The sequence below is a fragment of the Rhinolophus sinicus genome, linkage group LG03 (genome assembly GCF_036562045.2).
Source record: "Rhinolophus sinicus isolate RSC01 linkage group LG03, ASM3656204v1, whole genome shotgun sequence".
NCBI lineage: Eukaryota > Metazoa > Chordata > Mammalia > Chiroptera > Rhinolophidae > Rhinolophus > Rhinolophus sinicus.
In genome coordinates, this window is record NC_133753.1 from 111,152,287 (window position 1) to 111,168,403 (window position 16,117).

The 16,117-nt window shown below is 35.0% G+C and overlaps 1 protein-coding gene across 1 annotated transcript in view; it reads left to right on the forward strand.

Moving 5' to 3' along the window:
• FBN2 (fibrillin 2) overlaps positions 1–16,117 on the forward strand; it is a 262,671-nt gene that overhangs the window by 67,469 nt on the left and 179,085 nt on the right. Inside the window, exon 6 of the mRNA XM_019732405.2 lies at positions 4,785–4,982. Coding sequence (XP_019587964.1) covers positions 4,785–4,982 — 198 coding nt within the window. The remainder of the gene's footprint in view (positions 1–4,784; positions 4,983–16,117) is intronic.

Consider the following 16,117-nt stretch of genomic DNA (forward strand, 5'->3'; position numbering starts at 1 on the left):
AGTTAACCTCAAAGATCAGACACTCAGACACCCCCCACAAAAGACCCATGGTCCCATCTCCTGTTTCACACAGAAAATAGAAGGTATGGGAGAGGACATTGCTCATTTCCCCCCTGCTATATAAATATGCCTGCATCTGTCTGCATTTTGCCCTTCTTCCCTCAGGCTACAAGAGAAGTGCTTTTCTTCTAAGGATAACTCCACACAAATTCTGGTTCCACTCTCAGCCTGACTCCTCAGGGATCTTATACTAGAAATTATTATTTTTATTGGGAGACATAAGCCGTCTCTTTCAACTATGTCATTCCCATTGGCTTTTAGAAATGTTCTTCTCTTCCACAAAACAAAGCAAAAATATAAAGAAACAAAAAATAAGCAAAAAAAAAAAAAAGAAAAAGAAATAAACAACAAAAACCCTCTCCTTAAATCCCAGGTCCCCTACCAGACCTGTTTCTGTCTTTACCTTACAGAAACCTTGCCAAAGTTTGTCTGGTTTCCCCACAACAATACTCAACTTTGGTTATCTAGGACTACTTAGCATCTCTGGTTATATTAAGAGGACTGGTGGAATTTTAGCAAAATTCCCAAATATATTCAATTGCATTTCTTTAAAGTAAAATGGTGACATAAGCTATAATGAAAAAGATAGTGAATAGAAAATATTAGCAAGGATGTGGAGGAATTGGAACCCTCATTCATTGCTGGTAGGAATACAAAATAGTACGCTATATTGGAAAACAATTGGCAATTTCTTAGAAAGTCAAACTACATTCACCATACAGCCCAGCGAATGGCCACTGATTGGTTAGCAGTGTTGTATATCCATGCTTTGGAATACTGTTCAGGAGTAACAGGGTTTGAAGTACTGACCCATGCCATAGCATGATGGTCCATAGGGCATTATGCTAAGCTGAAGAAGCCAGACAAAAAAAGACCACATATTAGATGATTCCCTTTATGTAAGTGGTCCAGAAAAGGCAATTATAGAGTGACAAAGTATACTAGTTGATGATGAGGGCTGGGAATTGGCACAAGGAATCTATTTGGGTGGTGGAAATGTTCCAGAATTGGATTGTAGTGGTGGGGAATTAAGAAGTACACATTTTTCAGTTATAAAATAAGCCATGAGATGTAATGTATAGCACAGGGAGGAACATAGTTGGTAATATTGTAATAACTGTGTACGGTGACACATGGGCACTAGACTTACCATGGTGATCACTTTGTAAGGTAGATAAATGTTGAGTCACTATGTTGTACACCTGAAACTGACATATAATATCGTGTTATTCTATATATATGTATGTGTGTGTATATATATATATATATAAATATATGTATGTAGTGAGAAGCCAAACAACCAACACACACAAAAACAAAATGGGATTGTGGTGATGGTTGTACAATTCAGTAATTTACTAAAATTGATTGAATTGTACATTTAAGAAAGATGAATATATGGCATATAAATTATACCTTGATGAAGTTATTTTGTGGAAAAAAGCAAGCACCAAAATCTTTTGATGAGTTTGCTAATTGCATCATTTGCTTAATGTGAATAAAAGTGAAATTACATAAAACAAGTTAACATGCTACATTACACTTAGGTATTAGAAAATCAAAGTAGCAATATTTGTGTTTCACAGGCTAATTTTAAACAAAATTTTCTTGGTTATTGAGTAATCAAGACAATATTTGTTTCCAACCCACTGGCTCCCACTAACCAAGTGATAAGTTCTCTCCTTTTATACTTCGCTAACACACTACAAGTATGTCCTTGACTGTGAATAGTCAGGGTGGTTTATGCAATAATATTTAACCCACAGTGAAACCTTGATGAAGATGAAGAGAATGCATTTAATTAACATTTAATTAAGGTCTTTTGGCAGTGTTTGACCATAATTAAAATTCTGTAAAGTTTGGGACAGAATGTTTAATCCGACAAGGAAATTTAAATCCCTTTTCAGTGTCTAATATTCATATTTTATATTAGTAATTCTTGACTAAATAGGTAACCTTGTAAGTTTACATTTTAAAGTAATCAGTTGCCAACCAGAAAGCAGAATGTAATCATATAAGAAAATAAGTTCAGCACAATTTGTAAGGAGGGAAATTTAGGCAAAAGAAATAAGGAATAGTAAACTCTGTTCCTAGGAAAGGGGAGTCTGAGGTTGGCTTAACTAAAGCCTTAGACATGAAAGGTCATTCACGGAGCAAGGACACCTATCTTTGTCCAGATAGATCTCTTCTCCAAAGAGACTAGATTAAAAGGACGTAATTTTAAAACGGTATTATAGTTAGAAGAAGGAATGAGTTTCCAGACAAGTTGGTTTATTTAAGAATGAGATTATGAGAGAGACTATGTGGCTTCTCTCGGGGAATTCTAAAAGTGTACTGAATGTCAGCATAGGTATAATTGCATGAATCCCTCCCCCCCAAAAAAAAAGGTTTATATTTTTTGTGAAAAATAGACTTTTCCCCAACTTGTTCAGAACTTGATTTAATTTACTGTCAATCTAATACTTATTTTAAAATGGCAAAATAATATGTTGTCTGGAGGACAGTAGAATAGATTTTAAAAATTTATGACTCGGCAATTTGTGGTGTGGAAGCACGCTTATTTACAAGGTTGACATTATCTACATGTATACTACAAAGATTGTCTTTTTCAAAAATGTGATTTGTAGCCAGCACATCTGTTGTTCTTATGTAAGGCATTAAAATGAACTATTTTTGTTGAAGTTCAGCTGCAGAGTAACAGAACGTTAAAACAACTTGCTAAAAAAGTTACCTGTTTTAGATTTTGTTTTTATATTGAACTTTTAAAATATTCTTTTTCTCTATATGAGAAAATTTCATTTTTCATTCTAAAATAGAAGTTTTATGTAGTTTTAAGTTGTATTTTTGTCCTACTGTAGCATTTAGATGATATCTGGGTCTTTCTGGCTTAGCATTTTGAATGTTAAATTATATCCAAGTTTGATTTTTCAAACAATAACATTTTTATAATAATCTCATCAACATTATTAATTCTTTCTCCTTTAAATGTGAGATTGTTTTTCTCTTACAAAAATCTCAAGTAAACTTGTTGTGTGTGTCCCCTTCAAACAGAATTAGGTCATTTACATTAGGGCTTATTATCAGGAAATCCTGACTATCATCTTATATTCCCAAGAGTTAATAAATTATATCCATACAGTCTCTCTGAAGGGCGGGTCAGGAAACTTTTCATATATTTCTGTTGTAATTTTATAACAAATGTGAATCATTGAATTGGTCAGTCTTCAGGAAACTGACCTATCTCTGATTTCCTGTGTTTCTCGAAACAGCAGCAACAACAACACTCAAGTCAAAAATTATTTAGTTAATGATTCAGTCCTGCTTGAAGGAATATATACTGATCCTCTAAAAGGTTCATTGAAGTAAATTATAGAGGGAAGAAGGGTAGAGTAGAAATGCCTAGCTTTCAAGTTGCCCGCAGTCTAGATCAATCCGTCTTAAACTGTAAGGTGCATATGGGTCTCCTGAATACCTTGTTAAAATGCAGGTTCTAGTTCTGTGCGTCTGGGGTGGGACCTGAGCCTGCATTTCTAACTAGCTCCCAAGTGATGCCTATGTTGCTGGTCCATGGACCACATGTTGAGATTCTGGGCTCGACATAGACCGTCCTTTGCATTCATAGAAGAGTCTGCATGTAGATCATATGTGACATAGCGCGTTTCCCCGAAAATAAGACCTGCCTTGAAAATAAGTCCCAGTTAAGATCGTCAGCCAGAGGGACACATTTAGTACATTATGACGATGTTCCAGAAGAAGATGAAACGACTGTATTTGAACAAATGCAGATTGTCGTACATGAAAAAATAAGAATCCCCTGAAAATAGGCCCTAATGCGTCTTTTGGAGGAAAAATTAATATAAGACCTGGTCTTATTTTCGGGAAAATGTGGTATGTTTGCTAATGTTTTTATTGTCATCATCACAGAGCTGGACAATGGTAGTCATGTTCTGGCAAACAGCCATCCTATAATATTAACTTACCTGCAAAGAATCCGTGACTGGGCCTTACTAGTGCTGTCTGTCTAGTTAGCTGAGCTCCACAGAGAACTAAACAGACTGACACGGAAACAAAAGTCAAATTGTTAGAACTAAGTGTTTATAGACAGACCAGACTGACCCAATATATTTGTAATATGGAAGGATGTATGTTCATTGGTTTTGTTTTGATTTTTTTAACTCTTGTCCACCTAATTAGAAAGAAAATCTGTGCTGGGAAAAGAGGAGTTATTCAAGCAGGTGCCATCAGGGCACAGGTGGGGAATCTGAAAGCATGAACTGTGCTGGGAAGACAGGGTGGCGGGGGCTGTGGTGTCACAGAGAAGGTGCATTTCACTCTCCCGCTGCCATGTCGCATGGCTGGCCCAGCAAGGTCAGAACTTCCAACTTTTTAAGAAAAGCCAGAAATCCAAATTTCATGTGAAATTTCCTAATTTAAAAATGTTGGCTACTAATTTAAATTCTTTTCAAACCGTATGCGGGCCAAGAAAACACATCTGTGTCCCAGACGCAGCCCTTGAGCCACCCCCGTGTACAATATCCAGTGTAGACTACATTGAAGGCCCACGATTGAAAAATTATGTATTTTCAAAATGAAACTTTCTGGCCTTTTGTCTTTATACACTTTAGTCAGAAGAAACAGCCTCTGTTTTATGTATTTGGAGGTATTGGTGTGAGATTGGTGTATGATCATAAAACCTGTCTTTTTCGTCGTCTTTCATATTCCAGATTACAGGACAGGCCCATGTTTCACTCAGGTCAACAACCAGATGTGCCAAGGGCAGCTGACAGGCATTGTCTGCACAAAGACTTTGTGTTGTGCCACCATCGGACGGGCCTGGGGTCACCCCTGTGAGATGTGTCCCGCCCAGCCTCAGCCCTGCCGACGGGGCTTCATCCCCAATGTCCGCACTGGAGCTTGCCAAGGTGAGTTAGCCTCCTGCCTGGGTGCAGTCACCCATGTGGCAGGTTTTCCTTTACTGCACTTGGAGCATCTGCCACTGTGGGTGGTAACCTTGAACCCAACACTATTTCTAAGAGGAGACTCATTTGCAAGCCTGACTAGAGACGGCTTATCTTTTGGCCACCTATTAAATGATTATTTTTTAACTTTTAACATAAATGGAGAAGAGAGGGTGATAATGTGAGAAACGGGGGAACATTTTTAAAAAATACAATTGAAAATATTTAATGTAATCAGAAGATGGGTTTATTCCAGGTCTTCATCCACTTCCTGCCACAGTCACTCAAACTATAAACGTGGAAATAAATAGAAAAAAAAATTGTATCCCTTTCTCCATATCTCATTCAAGATAGGAGAACCTGAGCCTAGTAAAGGGGAGAAAAGAGATGCCTGATATTATTTTGTTTTTTCTTTTAAATGTTTTTTTATTTTTCAATTACAGTTGACATACAATATTATAATAGTTTAAGGAGTTCATCATACTGATTAGACATTTATATAACTTACTAAGTGACCACTCCTATAAATATAGTACCCATCTGAACTCTTATAATAACAATATATAGTTATTACAATATTATTGATTATATTCCCTACGCTATATTTTGCATCCCCATGACTGTTTTTATAACTGTCAATTTGCACCTCTTAATCCCTTCTACTTTTCCACCCAGCCTTTTCAGCACTTCCAAATAGTAAAGTTGATTAACTGTTTGTTTAGTTGGTACAAATTCATAATGAATAATCCTTCTGATATCAAAAAAGGTTAGCAACATCGTTGTAACAAGTTCGCGAACTGAATTGTCTGACCTCATATGTACCACCTCTTTTTTACCCATTTGTCTGTTGATGGACAGATAGATTGCTTTCATATCTTGACAACTGTAAATAATGCTACAGTGAACATAGGAATGCATATGTCTTTTTGAATTAGTATTTTGAGTTTCTTTGGATAAATGCTCAGAAATGGAAATGCTGCATCCTTCTTTGTCTCTTGTTACAGCCTTTTTAAAAAAGTTTATTTCATGTGATGTAACTATTGCTACCCCTAGATTTTTTTTTTTTTCATTTTCATGAAATACCTTTTTCCATCCCTTTACTTTCAGTTTGTGTGTGTCTTTCGATCTGAGGTGTGTCTCTTATAGACAACATATGTAAGGGTCTTGTTTTTTTATCCATTCAGCCACCCTGTGTCTTTTTATTAGAGGATTTAATCCTTTTATATGTAGAGTAATTATTGATAGATATGTAGTTATTGCCATTTTACTGTTCATATTTTTTATCTTTTTTTTTCTGCTTCTTGAAGGAGTCCCTTTAACATTTTTTTTGTAATTCTGGTTTGGGAGTGATCAACTCCTTTAGCTTTTCCTTGTCTGGGAAGCTCTTTATCTGTCCTTTGATTCTAAATGATAGCTTTGCTGGGTAGAGTAATCTTGATTGCAGGTCCTTGCTTTCCATAACCTTTAATATTTCCTGCCAGTCCTTTCTGGCCTGCAACATTTCTGTTGCGAAATCATCTGACAGTCTTATGGGGGCTCTCTTGTAGGTAACTAAACTACTTTTCTCTTGCTGCTTTTAAGATTCTCTCTTTGTCTTTAACCTTTGGCATTTTAATTATGATGTGTCTTGGTATGGGCCTCTTTGGGTTCATCTTGTTTGGGACTCTCTGCACTGCCTGGGCTTGTATATCTATTTCCTTTGCCAGATTGAGGAAGTTTTCCATCATTATTTCTCTAAATAGGTTTTCAATTCCTTGTGCTCTCTCTTCTCCTTCTGGTACCCCAATAATGTGAATGATGGTACACATGGTGCTTTCCCACAGGCCCCTTAAACTATCCTCATATTTTTGGATTCTTTTTGCTGTTCCAATTGGGTATTTTCTGCTATCTTATCTTCCAAATTGCTGATTCTAATCTGTTGATTGCTAATGTATTTTTATTTCAGTTATTGTATTCTTCATTTATGACTGGTTCTTTTTTATGTTTTCTATCTCCATTTTTATGTTTTCTATCTATTTGTTGAAGTTCTCCCTGAGATCACTGAGCATCCTTATAACCACTGTTTTGAGCTCTACCTCTGGTAGATTGCTTGTCTCCATTTTTTTTTCAGTTCTTTTTCTGGAACTTTGTTCTGTTTTTTCATTTGGAACATATTTCTTTGTCTCCCAATTTTGACTGCCTCCCTGTATTTGTTTCTGTATATTAGTTAGATCTGCTACATCTCCCAGTCTTTGCTGGGTGGCCTTAAGTGGTAGCTGTGCTGTGGGACTCAGTGGTGCAGTCTCTCTGGTCACCTCAGCCGGGTGCTCCAGATATGTCCCTTGTGTGGGTTGTATGTGCCCTCCTTTGTAGTTGAGCCATGATAGCTGTTGGCACAACAACACGAGAGATTGATCCTTAGGCTGATTGGTTGTGAGGACTGACTGTGACTACAGCTGGGGAGCTATTGTGCAGAGGTTGACCCCATGAAGCAGGATTCACTTTAGCAGAACTCTGGTATCTGCTGAGTCTTCTCTTTGGGTGTGTCATTTGTAGAGGTGGTTGGGTGGTGCTCTGTTGTGGTGTGAAGCTGGCCACTTAGTGTGCTGGTTCTGGGGCCTCTTGGGAAGGGCTCTGGTTCAGGCAAAGGTCAGGCAATACCTTTGCCCTGCCTGGGGCCACTTGATTTGCATGACAAAAAGATCTGCAGATGGTCACCGTTTGTTTTGGGCTTGGAGGCTCCTGTGAGAGGCTAAGCTTTGAAGTGAGCCTGGTTGCCACTAGTGGCAGGCTTGGGGAGACTTACCAAGAGGTGTGGGGCACACCTAGGCCAGAGTCTGCTTGTTTGGGGTTTGGGGTCCTTTGAGAGATTTTAGGAAAGTCCACAGCATGAGCTAAGACAGGTCATTTGTATGGGAAAGCCATTAGAAGTGGAATAGGTGAGCCTAAATGTTGGGTGGGGTGGGGTCTCGGAATAACCAGGTTGAGACAAACACATTAGCCAGATTGACAGAGACTCTGATGTGGCACCTGCAGGCTGGGTGAGGGGAGGACTCAGCAAAGAACAATGGATTCGAATAATCTTCTGTGTGGGAGAAAGCTGCTTCTCCAGCTCTTGCTGTAAAGGCAGACAATTCAGCTTTTCCCCATATGTTCCTGGCAATTTTCAAGCTCCTGCCGTCATGCTAGAGCTGTACGCAGGCCCTTTAGGAGAACGCATGGGTCTTCAGCAGCCCTCTGTCTCACTCAACCACAATTGCTGATGGTTTTCACAGCCAGAAGTTATGGGGTCTTCTTCTGGCACTGAAACCCTGATGTGAGGCTGGGACATCTCGCTCCACAGTGGGCACCTCCGCAGCCAAGATATCCCTCCTGATTTTTAACGGCCACTTGTGGGTGTGGGACCAATCTGTTCCATCTTTACCCCTCCTAACAGTCTCCATGTGGCTTCTTCTATTTATTTTCAGTTATAGGAATTCTGTTCAGCTAGTTTTTGGCGGTTCTCAATGATGATTGCTCTGTAGTTTAGTTGTAATTTTGATGTGGTTTGGGGAGGAAGCAAGCACATTAATTATGTACCCTGCCATTTTTGTCTGATATTGTTATTAACAGTTTTCAAAGACATAAAGTGTGAACTCCATCTATGACTGCAGTTATTTCAGAGCTTATAACCTGGTTGGTTACAATCTTGTCACCAGACAATCTTCCCAACCACATCCTGATGTATATTTTATATATCAGGGTAGATTGGGGCTCTGAGGATGCTACAACACTAAATTGCAAGCCGAATAGCTGAAACTTGTTATGTATTTACAGGATAATTCCTTTATTTTCAGCTATCATGATTCTTACCCTTTTTTTCCTTGGATACTTCTCTAATATCATTATATATTAAATCAATGTTTAGAGCTTGGAGACAGAGCTCTTTAGTGAGCTCTCAAAAGGCAGTAGGATCACAGGAAAATGGAAAATTATTTTGTATTATTCAAAGAAATGATATCACTCATATTTGAGACATGAGGAGCTTGGTTTATTTGTTATAATTAAATAATTTACAAAGTTAGATGTGAAGTCTTTTAAATTGATGTTAGTAACCCATATCAGAGGTAGAAATGTTATCTACTCAGCCCATGTAAATGGTATGTTACAGAAAGCCAGTCCAGTGCCCTAAAACCCAATGAGAATTGTGGGGTAGGGTGCCTGTGCATAGCTATTATTCATTGAATAATAAAATTTGAGTGCTCTGCATAATTTAGTAAATCTATCCCTAACAGAGACCTACAAAGATTTTTGTTAGTTTTGTAAAAGACTATATTAAAAAACAGTCTGTATCTAATCTCTTTTCAAATCAGAGCTATAGGGATTCCCAAGGAATGACTGTATAACTCAACAGATTAGCAAATTTATATTCAATTGCATATAAAAGCCATGTCAGCTGTGGACTGAGATTGTTTTTGCAAGTGTTTTGTTTCTTTGGTTACTATAGGACAGACCTAAGTATGAAGATTGGGTTAAATGTTTTTAATCTGTTTTTTACTATGGATAGTAAAATTCTGTAACTTTGATATGACTACTAGTCTGATTATATGTAGTTTCAGATAAAACAACAATTTTTTTCTTTAGAAGATATGCTATACTATATATTGTATAATATTTACTATACTACATAGATTTCCTAGATTAGTATATAGATTACCATGTAATTTGCATAGATTACTATTAAAGGTAAAATACTATGTAGATTTACTAGATCAATGCTAACTGGGTTTACTAGAGTAATACTTTTTGTTTATTCCACAGCATTTTTCACCTTCTAATATACTTGCTTATTTATTATCTTTTATTGTTTTTACTCTCTCTAACTAGAATGTAAACTCCATTAGGGCAAAAATCTGTTTTACTCATTCATATCTCTTAGGCATCTAGAACAGTGCCTAACGTAGTAGGTAGGTGTTCACTAAGTATTTTTTGAATTAATGAATGGGATTAAAATGAAAATACTTCCAAAAATCACTCTTATAGAAATAGTTCAGATTGAGAAAAGCCCTTAACTTCAACCAGAACATAGCAAATTACTGACTTTCCTCATCTTGTATATTTGTGCTTACACTTTCTTACCTTGGTATTTTGTCAGACAGCCCTAGATTTTCTGAACACAATTATTAAAAATGTGGGGTCTGATCTCAAACTTTCTGAATGTCCGTCAGGATTTAGTAATGTCTACAGTCTTATTTATTTGATTTTGTTTATGTAACAAAGATAAGTTTTGGGCTCTGTTTGTCTAAAAACCTAATGGATTAATAGAGCAACAGAAGCAAAATGAAACTTGCCACATGGTTAAAATGTCTGGAAAAGCAAGTTTAAACAGTTCTGTTTTATTTCAAAATCATGGCATAGTCAGAAAGTTCTCAATTAAATACTGATTCTCAGTTCAGACTATTTTAAGACTACATCTTAGTGTGATTTCATTTTTCCCTTTAAATTCCTAGACCGTTTCCCAAATACTGCTGCCAAATTAACTTGGAAGATATAGGACATGAAAAAATAACATAATAAAACTTGATATGTACATGTCATATTTTTCTTTATAAGAGTGATCAATTTTTATAGGATAATTGAACATTTTATAGAGTTAAAAATAAATTTCAGCTGTGTAGATGATAACTGTAGATAGCTTAATATTGGTTCTAAAACCTGGTTCATATTAACAAAGGGAGGACATTTCTGAAGTTCTGAACATAAAGTTATCCTGTGGCTGATGCAATTAGTGAATTAATTTATCTATGGCTACAGAGGGAACGAAACAAGATCTTGTAATAAACAAAATAACTGAAAAATGAGGACTGACAGAAAAATTAAGATGATACTTTTAAAAATTAATCTGCAAGGAAAGCAGTCAATGTAACTGTTGCCATATGACTTTCTGGCCTTATGTAAGCAGTGTCAGAAAAGTGGATATTCCTTGGGTGCTGTGAGGTCAATCATAATGATTCTTGACTCCTTCCATTTTGAGAGTCATTTTGCTTCTAGCCCTTGTGCTTACGTCTAATCCACATTTAATCTTATACTTTCTTCCATTTTATTTACAGTAAAGGAACAAAGTTAACTAAAATAGGCCTTAAAGTTTAGGCTATCGTAAAATGACTGAATTAAGATTATAAAACTTGGCATGAGACCCTTTCCCAAGAATATTTACAAATTTAAATTTGTCATAAACTTCTACGTGCATATGTTGTATCATTGTCTTACAAATAGTTTCTTGTTTGTTATTCTTTACAGTCATATGAATCTATTCTAATTAGGAAGATATTTTAAGATTAGTGCATGACTTGGGTTCTTTTAGATTTTCAGACGAGCAGTGTACAATTAAATTAAAAAATATATATTAAAATGAAATCTGCACAATTATTTATGTTATTTGATATTTAGGAATTAGGCTTTCAAACGAAAATATGGCGGAAGAAATTTGCTCATTAAATTCTCTTTTACTTTATCATCGACAATCGTAATAGACTGATGGTGGGCCTCAGCTCCGTTCCAGGCAACATGAGAGGTGTGGCATTCACACCTATATCATGAGTCAGGCCCTAGCTAGGACACAAGAGAAGGACCTGAATAAAGTAATAGAAGTACAGGCCCTAACTCTCTCACTGAAAAACAAAAGCTGGTGCATGTTCTTTTCAAGTGGTATTAGTGTACAGAAATATGTAATTCCTTTACTCTGACTGCACATGAAAAAATGTAGAGAAGTTTAATCTTGGCTGAAACCAGCTGGCATAACTAGTTCCTCAGTTGTAGACCGAGAGGAAGATGTCCACAGTAGAAAGTTATTTCCAGGCTTTCCATATAGCACTAAGTAAAAAGTTGATTGGGTTCATTTGAATAGTATATAAATTATTAAAAACAAATTTATCTTGGCTATGTACATAGACCAAGTTAACCAGATCATTACAAAGTTTAACTTCAATTCATATTGTGTGAATACAAGCCATTCCAATACAATCTAAAACATACTTGATTATAAAAACTCTTATTTAAAATAGCAGAGTCTCCCCCTTCTTCTAACTCAATGAAAACTGAGAAGAAAATGAATAACAGAGAACAAGGCATTATAAAACAAAAGTCCACAACCCTCATTAAAAGCAGTGATGAGCACATACAGGTATTGGGAAGTCACTCGGACAGGGAGAATGTTCTAAGTATTTACTATGAGTGTCAGCATCCTGAAAGGCTATTTGGTGGTTGTGGATGTTCAGTTGGAGAAGAGGAGAACGTCCCTGGAAGATATAAATCTGTTGCAGACAATCAGATAAAGATAGATTGGTAATACTGAAGAAAGAAATTGAGGAAGGATTTAAATCTTTACCTAATGGAAGGTAATCGATGCATATATACATATATGAGTACACAGAGAAACATACATAAAACTGAAAATCGGTGACACTGGTTAAACGTGAGGAAATCACAAATCAAAATGTCAGAGAACAGTAAACAATGATTATAAAGAAGCGGAAACATAATGAAGTCAGACCAAAGAAAGCTGATGAAAGGGACTGAAAAAATACTTAAAAATAAAATAGAAACATTTTCTACAACAGGTAAATGTTTCAATCTGCAGATTGGAAGGCACAAAACTTCAATAAAAAGAGAAAATAAAGAGAATCCTGTGGGCATAAGACAATAAGTAATTTTTAAAAGGGACTATCCCTACTCATCTCACACTTCTGTAGAGCAACTCATAAACCCAAAAAACAGTGTGGCAGTGTCTACAAACTTCTGAGATAATAACCTGTACTTGATTTGATTGATATCTAAATACAATTACTTTAGTTACTCTGTAGAGTATCAATTCTAGGGGGGCTAGAGTGGAGGAAATAAACAAGTTAGAAGGTTCCTGAAATAGTACAGGTGATACGAGAGAGGTTGGGACCAGAATAGAGGCAGAGGAAAGATCTCAGGTATATTTGGGAAGTAAGTTGCACTTGTTGCTACGGATGGAATGGCGTGAGACAAGTGAGACAAGAGTTCTAGTTAATCTAGGTTTCTGACTTTGACAGTGGGATAAATGATGATGACATTTATTGAGATAGGGAACATCGAGAGAAAACCATGATCTGCTCTTTTTATTACAAGTTCAGAGTCCTATAGGTAGTGAATTACCAATATTTGCTTGTTGGGATGATCATTTATTCAACATTTTAATTTTGTGAATACATGGATAGGTTTTCTGGCTGAATCAAACCACATATAATGGTTGCCAGGATACCCTGTATTTCTCAGATTCCAGGTAGAGACAGACTTATTCTTCAATTGCTATACTTACATGCTGACATTGCTTTCTATAGAAATATAAGTACCATGTATGAATATCTATGGAATATAGAAATAAGAACTTACATTTTAAAAATGGAACCAATATGGTGACATTCATTTTTATAGAAATACAAGTACTAAGTATGAATCTCTATGGAGTATAGCTGTAGAAACATATTTTAAAAGTGGATGTAATTTGGTGACGGGCGAAGTTCAAAAACATGCACTGTTAAATATAGTAATAGGAATTGATCCATGGTTCCCACAGATATAAATTAAATGAACCATTTTTATATGCCTGTACCGTTGCACAAATTTTTCCATATTTTAATTTGAACTAAAAATAATATACCATCTAATACTAATTTATATAATAAAATCAGTTTGATCTTTTATGGCAAGTTTATTTGGAGAAGTTGGAGAATAAATGAGTTCATGAACTAGAATTACTGTTGCTTTGTTACATTATTATAACCTTAATAGACATAGACTGAAGTGATTATAGAAGATCAAATTTCAAAAGATTTCATTTTGTTCTATAAAATCCTTACATGTGATTTGAAGTAATTCAACATTTTAAGAAATAATAACTTTGTGCCTGAATTGAAGGGATAAATAGAAACACATCTGTGTAGTAATCTGGGCAGTGGAAAACTAATCAGACATTAGTAGCTACTTATGCTAGCACTTTGAAGATGTAGGAACTCGAATAGTTTTAAGGTCTGAGGCTTGCCTCTTTTAGTTTTATAGAGAGCACTTGTGTATGCGTCTATGTGTGTAAGTTGATTATTTCGATAAGATTTCTTTAAAATGTCCTTTTATATTTTAACAATTAACTTGATCTATCTAAAAAACTTCTGTATATCTTTGTAGTCTAGGATACTTCAAAAATAAAGGTTTTATTTTTCCTTCTAGGAAAATACTTTTTAGGCAATTACAAAATAAACCCTGTAAAATTGGTTTGCTTTTCCTTTGAAAAATTACTGAATCTACTAAATATGTAGTCAAAAGATTTTATGATTTGTATTAAGGGATTTATTGGTTTGGCTTCATTTTTCAGCTTATACCATGATATCCTTTCTCTGATTTATCTGCCAGAAAAGAGGTTTCTAGGGATGTTTTATGTCACATTGTAATGAGGGTGGCAATGTAGTACATTTTAAAAATAATACAGTTTGAATGTTCTGAATTAAACTGTTCAGTATATAAACTTCTTGTCATATATTTCATTCTAGTTGCCTTTTGTTTGGATCAGATATCCTTTATAAGACAATGAAATTTACTGTAATTTCAGTAGAAAAATACTTTGGACTGTTGTAATCGGTTTTATAGATAGAGAGCTAAAGCGAGGAAGAAATAAGTATGTTAACCTCTTTTGTATGCTTGAATTCCCTAACTTACTAATGTACACCAAACTTGTGGACTTATCAAGGAATAATAGGGTAAGATGTATCCATAAAATATTTTTAATGAATAAAAGCAAGATGCAGAACAACACATGACATGTGATCTTATTTGTGTTAAACAAACAGATCATGACTCTGAATGTGTATTAAGTGAAAGAACAGACTGCTAACTTATTTCACTGGTTATCTCTTTAATTTTCTATTTTATATATCATTAACGTTTATTACAATGAGCATATATTTTGTAATTAAAGATATAATGTTAATAAATCTGTTGTGAGCCTGTCAAGTTGAATAATGTAAATTTACATATGCTTATATATTACATTTATTTTTATATACAGTGTTTATCATAACAATACACTGAATTATAATTATCTTTTACACAGAGAAATTAAGACAGATTTACATCGACATAAAATGATAGATTCAGAAACTCGAAATCAAAGGATTTTTCCCAGCCCCCTATTGTATGTTAGCTGTAGTTTTTTTGTACATGCTCTTTATCAAGTTGAGGAAGTTTCCTTTTATTCCTGGTTTACTGATTTTTAAAATCATGAATGAATGCTGAATTCTGCCACTTGCTTTTTTTTTTACATCTATGAGATAATGATATGTTTGCTCTTCCTTAATCTATCAATACAAGTATAATGAATTATATTGATTGATGTTTGAATATTGAAACCACCTTAAATTCCTGGGATAACCCCACTTGGTTGTGATGTATTAACTTTTTCATATATTGCTAGAGTTGACTTGCTAAGAATTTTCATGTGCCTATTCCAAAAAGATATTATTTTATTGTTTTCTTTCTCATAGTGTATTTGTCTAGCTTTGGTGTCAGGGTGATGATAGCTCAATAAAATAGGTAAGGCAGTGTCTCCTATTTTCCCTGTAAGAATTTGTGTACAATAGCTATTGTTTCTTCTTAAAAGTTTGGTAGAGTGTTCTATAAATGTAAATTAGGACAAGTTGGTTGAAAGTATGTGTGTAATTCAAATCTTATTTATCCTTTCTGTTTTTCAGTATACTTATTTTACTAGTCTACTTATTCTATTAGTTACTAAGAGAGGAATGTGAAAATGTCCAACTATAACTGGTTTCATCTATTTCTCTTTTCAGTTCTGTCTTTTTGTTCTGGGTATTTAACAGTTTATAATCCATGTGTACACACATTTCACATTATTATGTCCTCTTAACAAATTGAGCCCTTTGTCATTATAAAATATCCATCTTTATCCATGGTAATATTTCTTGTTCTGATGAATACTTTGTGTAATATTAATATAGCCACTTCAGCTTTCTTTTGATTAATGAGTACATGATGTTACTTTTTAGCTATCTTTGTCAAAGTGGGTTTCTTGTAGAGAATATAGCATTATGTCTTGCTTTTTTAAATCA